Source organism: Anopheles coustani, chromosome 2 (genome assembly GCF_943734705.1).
Source record: "Anopheles coustani chromosome 2, idAnoCousDA_361_x.2, whole genome shotgun sequence".
Classification (NCBI taxonomy): domain Eukaryota; kingdom Metazoa; phylum Arthropoda; class Insecta; order Diptera; family Culicidae; genus Anopheles; species Anopheles coustani.
The window spans coordinates 10,776,776-10,789,411 of NC_071289.1; the positions used below are offsets into that span (position 1 = coordinate 10,776,776).

At 38.1% G+C, this 12,636-nt stretch overlaps 1 protein-coding gene across 1 annotated transcript; it reads right to left on the minus strand.

Moving 5' to 3' along the window:
* Window positions 1-5,351: 5,351 nt before the first annotated feature.
* LOC131262149 (ficolin-1-like) lies at window positions 5,352-10,418 on the minus strand. Its single transcript, XM_058264077.1, has 3 exons — window positions 10,311-10,418; window positions 10,212-10,220; window positions 5,352-6,197 (listed from the first exon to the last, which is right to left on the minus strand). Exons 1-3 carry the CDS (start codon window positions 10,416-10,418, stop codon window positions 5,352-5,354), a joined length of 963 nt encoding a protein of 320 aa, XP_058120060.1.
* Between the last annotated feature and the right edge of the window lie 2,218 nt (window positions 10,419-12,636).

The window sequence follows — 12,636 nt, forward strand, 5'->3', positions numbered from 1 at the left end:
ATTCGTATCCTACATTCGAATTAGTTATCGAATTCTGTACCAACACGTTTTGTACACATTGTTCCATTATCTTCGGTGTACGAAAGGTGTAGCCATGTTAGATTATTTAGTATCGTTGCTATCTATCATCTATCGCTATTGTACCTCAACTCGGGGGGACAAAACCTAGTGTGTATTAGTTTGCAAACACTCCCAGTACCTTTGGAAACTTTTAGTACATTCGAACACATATCCTTAGTACGCAGGCACAACGAACTCGCCCGCCATTGAAATCGAAGGCCATCGGCCAGTGCCAAGCGGTTCGGGACGAGTTTTGCCAATAGATAGCCAATTTCGTTACCGATAAGTGACATTCGTTTGTTGCCGAATACGAATGTTACAGTGGTAGTTTGTTTTCAGGTTTTTTGATTTCATATTTTCTAAAACCAATGGACGCACGATTAGAGCTACATGTTAAAAAAAAGGACTATATTATAAAGAACAAAGGATAATAACGAAAAACAAAGTGACAAACCGAACGATGAGCAAACAGAAAACCGCGTTACGTGTGTAGTGTGTGGCTGTATTGTAGCTAGTCAAAGGTAGGTGGAAGTTTAAAAAAAAAGTTAAAAAAGAATAGCGAAAGAAAGCAAGAAACCCCTCAATAAAATCGACACTAAACGCCAAAAAAGAGAGAAACCAGTTTTTTATACCTAGCGGAAGTAGGATAAACCGAATTCTGTAGCTTAGAAACATATAAACCAAACAAACACTAGCAAAAAATAACAAGTAATGAAACGAATAACAAAACGGCCCTCCGGTGTCGTTAGTATCGTGGCAAACAAGCCACTGTTCGGTCGGTAACGATGTCTTCTTAACATTAACTTAATAAAAAACCAACCAAAAATCATTCCTCTACCCTTTTTCCGCCTGTCGCTTGGGAATCTTGCCGCGTGGAAACTTTACGTTCCATTTTCCCATCTCGCTCCATTTTTCTCGTTCGAATGGCTTTAAAGCTCGTCGCAGCAAAACGAACCCCGTAATGATATTGACTGAACTCATACTCTCGACCTCTCTCTCTCTCTCTCTCTCTCTCTCTGTTACTCTATCTCTAACTTTCTGATGTTGCTGCTCGGAAGGGTTCTAGTGAATGCCCCCTCCCCATCCGCTAGTGGCTAGTAATTGGAAACCGTTTTTTCTCATCTTACATAGTTATAAAGAAAATAGTGCAGAATGTGCAAGAGCATAGCAAGTAAAAGGAAAACGCGCAGCAGACATAAATAAAACCAATTTTATATCTTTCTACGTGTGTTCTAGTGAGTAAGTGCAGGCAGTTGTGAGCTTATTCCGGGACAGAAACAGAGAAACGACATAAAGGAAAGGAAGGATGAACAATATTTGGCGATTCAAAAATAGTTTTTTAACACCTTCAACAATGAAACTTTTGTTATTGCTTTTGCTTGCAATGATACTTATTTTTAAGGTTTTTTTAAACCAAGAAAAATTGCGCAGCCCTAAGCCAACGAACCAATTTACATCCAAGCGTAAGTCTTGTTTTTATTATACTCAAAACATACTGCTTGGCATAAAAATAACAACAAAGATGATGAAAGACAAAAACAAAACAAAATACAATTTTACTGAAAACTGAAGAATGAAGGAAGCAAACAAATAAGAAAAACTGTCTGATACTTTACGGAACGGGAAATAATTATAAATAAACTATGGGATAGAATGTTTTATATTTTAATTTCTCACTCTCTCTTTATGTCATCCTTTCTTAACATCTTTGAAATGAAAGGAACGTGACCACCAACAACTTTATGACACCCAACCCTGGCACCTCCCAGCAAACGAACCGCACCTCCGAAAGGCATTGAAATTCTTTTTGATTGACACGAAGGGTGAACCCATCCTCCCTGTTTTTGCAGCCCGTTTCGATGGCAATGGGCGAACGAAAGGTTGCAGAAATTGCGCCATCAGGCTCGAACGCCGGAACAACAGCATTCAAATACCACAAACTAACCCATTCCACGATTCACAGCTTTTATATGCGCTATTCCAACAACACATCCTTCACGGCGACCTAAGCTAGTCCCCGGCCACTTTCATCCCCTTCTTGTTTTTGTTTTTATTTTCCCTTCCTTATCCTCGCGGGCGAAGGACGCACCGGTTTGGCTTGTTTCGGTGCAGTGGTGGGACATTTCAGCGCGAGTCATGGGAAGTTCTCGCGGTGTAACCCCCCTCAAGCTCAACATGAATGTACGTTGCAACACTGGAATGTGAGGTCCCGGTTTGGGCCCCTCTTATCACCGTGTCCGCTGAAAGCATCGGTGTAGACGAGATCGAAAATGAAACACTCCGCTTTTGCAACGAACGCAGTACCAGATGGGAGCAGCCTCAACCAGCTCGCGCACAACAACCGTGTGTAAGAAGCATTATTATTCGGATAGGAAGGGAAGAAACACCAGAAAAGGGAAAAAAGGTGCAAGTTGCAGCAGCTAACACAAGAAAAGTGGTTCGAGTAGACGCGAAACCTAACCAACCAAATGTTACTACGTGTGAAGCATTGTTTCTTAACGATGAAGAAAAACCGGGGCGCGCGAAATCAGCTTAAGATAACACAACAGCTAGCCAAAGCTTTCCTCAAACATTCGTTACATCGGCTGTGATACCAGTCACGCGGTTACGAGCCTGTGAGGGAAAGCATTTTCTTTTAGTTTTACCACGGAAGGAAAGGAATCAAACAAAATAAATAAGGCATTAATCACACAAAACTAAGACAAAACATGAAAACGGAAAACTAAACATATTCAGTTCAAAATGGAAAACTAATCAAAAAAACATTAACTCGAGTTAGACAATAAGTAAAGATGCATACAAAATACATCCGTTCATGCCGAATGAATAAAAACGATGTACGACGCGAACAATATCCTTTTCGTGATAAAATGTACATTTTTCTTTAATGTAAATTATCAAACATTCCTCTCATTTTACCTTGATTGCATCGTATCGAGCACAACAGCTATATATCAAATGAAACTATTGAATTTAGTTACCCATGCCATGCTTTAGAATAACGAACATGTAAACAACACATCAGTAACAACCTTAACGAGAGATCGAAAAACCCACGTGTTTTTCGTGTGTTTGTTCAGAATATTCAATTCCATCGCCTAGCTTTAATCGATGCTTACACGAAACAAAGAATCTCGATATGCTTCCGTTTTTCGTTACACATCACAACTGTAAGCCGAAATATTTTGTAAATCTATGAACTAAACAAGTTTAGCATTCCGGTAGGAGACTGCTCTACATGAAAAACGAAACTTTTTGAAACAAATTCACATTCTCAAGTCGTTTGTCCTCGTCAGTCCATTTCAGGGTTCATAAAACTTTGTTGCATTGTTTTTCAGAGTAAGGTCATTGCGATAGTTGAGAATCCAATAACTAAAATTATTCGTCAGGCTAGGAAGAAGAGTTGCTTTAAGCAAAGGCACGTGAAAGTGAAAGTCGAAAGCTTATTTAATATTTTCTAAAAGACATAAAAATACATTCAACTGTTGGCATTTGTGGTAAGACGAGGAGGATATGAGATGACGCGGAAACGCATCAACGGTAACTCGTTACACATTTAGCAATAAATCTTGAAAACTTTAAACGAAATTCTCCATAACTAAGCGAATGAAGGCAACAAATATTAAAAGTCAACCAACTCTGCATTCAACATAATAGACTCGTACATAACGTCCCACGAATCTCCCCCCCCCCCCCCCCCCCCCCCTTTGGCCCTCAGTAAACAGGACATTCCGGACCGGAAATCGATGCTTCACGGTCCGTTGTATTCTAAGCTAGATAAACTACGCCAGCTAAAAGTGCAACATGTGGGATGATGCAGAAGGAAGCAAAGAAAATAAAATGAAATCGCCAGCAATGGAAAACTCACAGTCGAAAGGATTGCTAGCCAGAGAGGAAAGGAGGCCCGAGGCATGTTGAAAATCGCGAGTATAAATAGAAGAAGAGCAAATAAACCCAGCAACAAACCATTATATATTAAGATATATTGTATTTTACTATTACCTAATGAATAAGGAAACCGGACAAAATATAATACTTGTTAAAAATTGCACATCGGTAATATGGGTTTTCATAAGCATTAGTTTTTCTCTAGTTGCTACTATTTTTAAACCCTACAGGCAACAAATGGCTTGAAACCTTCTTTAATTTTTATTATTAGCTAATCATTTTATCCGCCAGCTTTATAAGTTATTTGAAAGAAATCAATTATTCAACCAATTAATTCACTTATAAAAGTATGGTAGAACAAAATCGACGATTCTTCATGGTATATTATTTAAATCGCCAATATCAACTACTTTCGATTGCTATTACATTTCATAAACGTTATATTTTGTAAACAAAGCTTCTGATTGTGCTTAATTAGGTTGATTGTTAAAATATTCTCAGCATCCGATTATCTTTTACATAAAACCTAGACCATTGGAACCATCTATTCACCTTCAGCTTCCCAATCAGCATACCGTATTTCACCGGCACCAAAATGTGAATGAAACACAAGCCACAAATCGGAGTCGTTTTCTAACATCCGCTTTCTACCATCAATTCTACTAAATCACGCCAAAGTACACACTCATCGGATGAAACAGTGTACATTAAAGTGTCTTGTAATGAATATCACTATATTTTCATCAACCGAAACAGAACGAGGGAAGGACGAAAGCTAAACATGAATTTCAATACATAAAAAAAGTCGAAACAAAATTTTTTGGTTTCGATGCTTCTCTATCGATGTTGATTTTGTGTTCCTCTTGTTCCATTTAACGCAGGATGAACAATCAGTTATATAGTTTTTTCCACGAGTAAAATATGTGACGGACCCTTCGAAGGAGGGTGAACGTAAGATTGACATCATTTAAGTTTTAATGTACTACTAGTTCCTATTAATGTGTTTGTGTTTACCAGCGATGCTTAAAAGAATAGATTGTTCTTACACCGTAAAAGAACTATAGCAGAGGGAAACGGAATCACAACAATATATTTTTCATTCCAAAAGCACAATTGGAGTAGTTTCGTTCATAAGATACCAACCTCATAAGATAACTCCAACCATTTTATTTGGTTGCATCTATTTCACCTTTGTTTCTTTCTTTATGGTTCTTTTTCCTCCTTGAATGACAACGAACATTTTACAATAAAACGATCTGGTTTTATTCAAAAGCAATTGCTGTGCATAGTAATGCTTATATCAAATGTTCTGTTATTACTTTAATTTGGTAGAAGTGAAGAGAGAGAGGAAACAAAGATACTATGAACATCTTCACTGGTGAGGTAATCGCTTTATGTTTGTGTTAATCGACGATATCACGGATCATCATTCGCGTGTAAGACAAACCACGCCTGTCGTTTTTGAAATATTTCCACGACATCGTAGTAAGATCATTTGTTGCGTTCATATAACGCGCGTTCAAATTGGAACGGTAGCAGTTATAGTACCACCAGGCTCCGTGATATGCCTTAGCACAATTCCCTTTATCCGCTTCGTCATTGTCGCGATCGAAAGTAGTAAACTTTTGATCCTTGTGGTTCTTCATCGAATCTCCTGCTGTCCCTGAGTATGTCCCTAACTTCTTCAACACATACAACTCCGATTCGTTCCCTATCTCAAACTCTCCATACTTAGCGTATCCGTAGTTTCCATGAAAATCTTTCATTTCCACCAGCAGTTCATGCGCTCGGTTTTTGGTAATTTGATGCACGTATTCTAGCCCAAGCCAGAATTCCCCATCCAAACTTCCGAATCCATTTCGGTACTCCGTCCAATTCGTATAAAAGTCTACCGAACCGTCATACCTATGCTGAATAACAATCCAGCCGCCATCGAACTTATTTTGCTCACAAAAGACCTCGAATGGTTCGGTGTTTACCTCAATTTTGATCATGTAAGTATCCGATACACTGAGAGCTTGCCGACATGAACTTACTGGATACAAAAACTTAAATAACCTAGTGTTAAATTTTGCTTGCATACTAATATTTTGTACCGTATCGATAAGCATGTCGAGAGTATTCTTGTATTCACCTATTTTCTTAAGCTCAGAATCCGACGTTTCTTGGATATGCTCCATCTTGGGTATCACATGATTCTTCAACGCCTCCAATTTGGTTCGGGTATTCTCGTTCGATGCTTCCATACTCTGCAAATGAAACAAACATAAATGTAATACAATCGAAACAAACAAAAATGTTTTTTCAGCATAATATTATTGTTTGTACCGAACAATATTCAGTTAAACAATTTGAAATTTGTTTCATAAACTGGAACCATAACACCAGCAGTCGCTTCAGCTTGTCGAATGTTTCATTCTTTGCGTTCTTTATTTCATAAACTAGATTTTCAAACAGGGCTTGAATGAATTTAAAAGAGTTGTTTTTTCATCATTGAATCTCCTGCTGTCCCTGAGTATGTACCTATACTTACTATACTATACCTTATTATCCATATTCTCTCCTAACTTTATGAGCTTACGGTACGACATTTTCTGGAATGTTTTGCCTTGAGCATACTGTTGTTGCTGAATTTGTTCCATCTTGTGTGCGTCAAAATGATTGGCGGATTGTTATTTTGTAACTGTCGATAGTTGTGTTTTTGACTTCTCCGGCAAGTTTAATGTCAAAATATTCTTCCGGATAGCAGATGCGATTTATTTTATAAGCTTCTACACGTAAACTCTTCTACTTTAAATTTTGTTGGTCCTGGCTCTTTCCTGGCACGGTATTTACTCGATTGATCGATTGTTTTAGGGTTGTAAGCATATTTCGTATCTGCTATCCGGATGAATATTTTGACATGAAACTTGCCGGAGAAGTCAAAAACACAACTATCAACAATAAACAAAATAACAATCCGCCAATACCTGCGCACAGTTTGAGCACCAATTTCACCTCACTTTTTGAACACAGTAAGGTTCGCTATATTGTTTTTGTTTGCCTTCACACTCTACAAAGAAGAAAACATCAATATCGCAGCATTCGAACAGTATTCCATAGTTGAGCAGCTTGTTTTCGAAAGATTGTTTCATCCACTGTTATTTCGTGTCAACTTACCTTTTTCCAAGAATCCTCCATTGCCTGCATTCTTGTCTCGAAGTGCATGAGCATGTTTTCCTGCAGACGTTGTTCCATTTTCTGCAAAAAGACTTAATTGTCAGTCATCTTCAATAAAGTTATTTTGACGATGTAAGTCAACTACCTTCAGCGAACTCTCCATGGTTGCAATCAAATTTTGCTCTACACCTTGCAGTTTGTCCTCGAAACTATCTAGTTTGCTCACTAGTTTATATAACTCAATACTATTTATAGCCGTGGTAGCTCGAGCTAACAAAACAACACCTAAACACAAACCCACGAGGTAACCGCAAATATTCATGGCTCTTGTTATACTTGCACACACAATCGAATTGAGTGATGAAATACGACTGCAGCCGAATTTACAGGAAACGAATGATGAACTCATGTTCTTAGCTATGGTTCAAATATTATCACCAACACTGAACCAAACGCGATTACGCGAACCAAAATACACTCTATTTTGACAAAAACATGTTCTCACTGGGTGACTCATAAGTGATTATGATTTCACTTGTAATGTTTTTGTTTCAACATAATATTATTGTTTCATAAACGGGAATCATAACACCAGCAGTCGGTTCAGCTTGTCGAATGTTTCATTCTTTGCGTTATTTATTAGATTTTCAAACAAAGCATCAAAGAATTTAATAGAAATCTTTTTTCGTTAGTTGAAACATCTCAAAAACACAACTTTCAATGGATCACGCTGTTGAATATACTTGATTTTATGTCACAAACAGCGTCCAGTCCGTGAGCTGATTATGTTGAACATTACTTACCTTCGCTATTCAAATAAAAGTACTCCTGGGTTGCGTGTTTTATTTACCTTAGCCATGAAGGGGACCAATTTTCTTAGATACACTGTGGTGCAAAATTGATCGGACACATCTGATAGCTTCGTTGATTCGCTCGTTAAACTTGTTTTATAATTGTTTCCCTCCAATTTATATTTTTTAAATATTCGTTTTCCTTCGATACATTAATGTTCATCATTAATCAATTTTTTATAATGTGTAATATTTTGCTAAAAAATTTTTTTCAACGAAGCTTTGAAAACCGCTGTGCATAAGTCACCGGACACCCATTGAAACCATCACACAAACAAACGATAATAATGATTAAACTAGTTTCAGTGTATGAATTGATGCATAAATGAATTTTAATGTCACTAATACTACTACAAAACATTAGTCCTTATTTTTGACAATAGTTGAAAGCTCACAATGGCCGAAAGGAAGAAAACATCGGTCATTCAACGAAGTAATGTTATTTCACTTCACAAACGCGGTGAAACTATTCGTAAAATTGCTGAATATCTTGATATTTCAAAGTCAATGGTATCGAACATCATTTCCCGCCAAAAAACCACTGGTGGGATCGAAAATCGCCCCAGATGTGGGCGTCCACCGGTTCTTTCACAACAAAACAAGCGGTATTCGGCACATTCTGTTAAAAAAGATCCGTCATTAGTGGCGAAAAGTTGGCTGCCGATCTGGAATCCATCTTCGGAAAACCTCTAAGCCGGTTCACCATCAGCAGAGACTTGAATGAAATAGGAATCAAGAGTCGTACACCTCGGGGAAAACTATTCATAAGTGAGCAGAACATAATGAAGCGTTTGGCCTACGCCAAGGAGCACGTAAACAAACCAATGTCATTCTGGAAAAAAGTACTATGAACTGATGAAAGTAAGTTCAACGTGAGAGCTTCAGATGGACGTGTTACAGTTTGGATAACTGACGGTAGCTCTCTAGAAAAAAAGAATATGCGTGGAACTGTTAAGCATGGCGGCGGATCAGTTATGGTATGGGGTGGTATGTTCTATGCTGGAGTGGCCACCTTGGAGTTCATTGAAGCGATTATGTTCAAAGAAGACTACAAAGATATTGTGGAACGTAATATCTCTAAATCTACCAGGAAATTCGGTTGGGCAGCCACTTTGTGTTTATGCACGACAATGACCCTAAGCATAAGCCGAAGCATGTGACGGAGTATTTAGCCCAAAAAAACATCACTGTGCTGAATCACCCTCCCCAAAGCCAAGATTTAAACCCAATCGAGCATCTATGGGATAAAATTGGACGAGAACTGCAAAACAAACAAATCCCCAACAGAAAACAATTGATGCAGGAGATCGAAGCTGTATGGAACTGTCTACGTCCAGAAACAACTAACAACTTGGTCGCATCCATGCCAAAACTCTTGGCGGAAGTTATTAAGAACATAGGAGGACATACACATTACTAATACAGTTGGTTAAATGAACTATTAAATAGAAAAATGTTATTTCTGCATGTCGTCCGATCGTTTTTGCACATTGAATTTGAACTATTTTGTGTCTTTTGTTGTAGGAATTTTTTTATGCAATATTATACGGTATTTTATATTAATTTTACTGAGATCCAATCTGTCAATCTGTCATTATCTCGATCGAATGTGGTAAATTTTTCATACTTGTGGACTCGCATCGAATCTCCTGCTGTCCCTGAGTATGTCCCTAACTTCTTCAACGCATACAACTCTGATTCGTTCCCTATCTCAAACTCGCCATACTTGGCGTATCCGTAGTTTCCATGGAAATCTTTCATCTCCACCAGCAGTTCATGGGGTCGGTTTTTGGTAATTTGATGCAGGTATTCTAGCCCGAGCCAGAACTCGCCAACCAAATTCCCGAATCCGTTGCGGTACTCCGTCCAGTTCCTATAAAAATCGACTGAACCGTTGAACCTATACTGGATCACAATCCAGCCACCTCCAAACTTAGTTTGTTCGCAAAGTACCTCAAATGGTTCTGAATTTTCCTCTACATGGATCATGCGTCTGTGGGAGGGTTTACTCACATGACGACATGAAGAACCAGCATATAAAAAGGAAGCCTCGAGTATCTTATTGCTTATTTCCGTCAGAGTACTCATATTTCGTACCGAATGTGTCAACATGTCAAGAGTTTTTTTGTTCTGTCCAAAATGCTTCAGCTCAGTTTTAATCTTTTCCTGGATGATTTTTGTTTCAGTCGTCAGTTGTAGCTGCGTATTGTCTATCCTGGAAATCAACTGATTCTTCACTTCTTCTTCGCTTACCTTCACACTCTGCAAACGAGCCAAATTAAGAATTTTACAAAATTGAACTGGTATGATTTTCAAGATTGTAACACCAACGCCTACTGCACACTTTCTTACCTTGATAAAAGATTCTTCCATTGCATGCATTCTGGCCTCGATCGTCTCGATCTTTTCGTTGATATTATTTTCGTGCTTGGTTAACCTCTCCTGTAGACGATGCTCCATTTCCTACAAAGAATCGATATTTTTCTTTCTTTATCATCGTGTTTTCACTTAAGTTGTGCTGGGAATTTAGATTCACCTTCATCGAACTCTCCATAGCTGTCTTCATAGTGTGCTCCATCTCTTGCAATTTGTCTTGCAATTTGTCTTGCAAGACGTCCAGCTTTGTTATCAAAAGCTCGATCTCAAAACCACCTATTGCCATTGCCAGCCTGGCTGATAAAACTACACCAAAGCACAGCACCAACATATAACTACTATTATTCATGTCTTTCAAATTGGCTTATTGCACTAAAACACACAGTCCCAACGACAGATGGTAAACGACTGAGGATCGTGAGGATTCGTTTGGTTCAGAGAAGCAAGAAAGAACAAAGAACGTTTATTGAACATGTGTTCTAAGCGATAACGGTTAGTCGGTAACCACCAACACAGGCTAAAAATATTCGGAACCTCATTTTGTCAGAAATATATTTCTGCCTTGTGATTAGTCATATTCTCTTCAATTTGTGGATTTCAAAATCATAAATTGATGATCTCTATTGCTTTAAATGGCTTGTTTTTTAGCATAAAGCTAAAATTGCTATCATTCGCATTAAATTACTCCACTCTTCAAAAACAAATTTTGGTCTCTCCAATTTACGAATCTTTACACAATTTAAATGCAATTTTCTGCAGGCTCCAACATTGCGTCGCTTGTATTGCACCACCCTGTGGAGCATGCTCGTGAGTTCATATCACAATCTGAGTCAAGAAAAAGAATAGGCAATGTTGGACGTTATCTCGTATGGCTATTCGCGGCTTCTCTTTCCGACTCAACAAACGCACGTGTTTGTTTTTTTACAAGATCGCATGCTATCGCTATTTTTAATTTCGCAAAAACAAGAAGCAAAAAACCCGGCCATAGTGCAACCAAACAACCAGATGATAATGGCGAAAGGTTGCAATTCGATGTGTGAGTAAACTAAGATGTTCTCAATTTATTAGCATTTTGCATTTGAGTAAGTTTATTTGCAAAAGAGAATTTCGTACTTCATTTTCTCGGTAGCCAGCCAAAGTCAATTAAAACATGTGTTATTTAACGAAGAAAAGTGTGTAAACTTTTTTTTAAACTAAAATTTGCAACCAATTCTCGCCGGTAATTTAAATTTAGCTTTGTAAAAACAGGTTGATTTGTTCATCCTACGGGTTGAAAAATTATCTTTCAAAATAAGAAGAGAAATCTGTCTCATACATCCATTCAAACTGTTAAAAGAATGCATTTTCATTAAAAATTTTAATAGTCGAAATCATCCTGCACGGCTACAAAACTACATGTAAAAATAGCACTACATCAGGTAGCAACAAGCAAAGTTACTTACCAACGGAAACTTTCTCAAAGGGCAGCTCTATTGCCCGGGACACAATTGACAAACGAACAATGACGAGTGACTGCCGGCGCCATCGTAGGAAAAGTTTCGCAGTAGTGACAACACTTCCTGTGACACTCAACACCCTTCTTACCAGTATTCGGTTGATGCGTCGTTCTCGACGATTCGCGTTCTCGTTACGATAATGATGCCATAAAAGTTTAAAATATCGGTAACACCAACTGCAAAGTGAGGGGAAACAACTTTTTGCAAAAACAGTTTTATAAGTCGAAGTTAAATTATGTGTTGGTGCGGGGTGAATTGGTTGTTGCTCAACAAGCAAAACAGTTGAACTTGTAAAATATTTATTTAATTGTAGTCGAAAAATTGATTCTATCTTTGAGCTGTGCGTAAATCGAATCATTCCACCATATTTCTTTCGAAAGCATCAGAAATAAAACATTCAACCGCACAACATCACGTAGATTTTAGTGTTGAAAATTGTGAATCGCACTTTTTATATTTCAAGCAATAATTACAGAAATTATGCGAATTATGTTCCAGCATTACGCGTTTTGTTTTGCTGCTTGCGGAGTTTTGCTAGCTTAAAATGGTGAGTTCTTGTTTGTATTCTTTGCCTGGTGTCTCCACAGAAGATAAGCTTGACTTACTTGAATTACTTACTGCACTTATACCTATCCATTACTCTAAATACCGCCTGGTATACGTTTCTTTTACGCTCGAAGCTCCTGGCTTCTTCCAAAAATCCCGCCCTTCGCGGTAAGCGACTCCTAATTTGCCCCGTTTCTAATCTTTTAACTTCTCTTCGTATCGCTAACTCCACCCTGCTGGCTGTTGCCCTCGTGATCCCG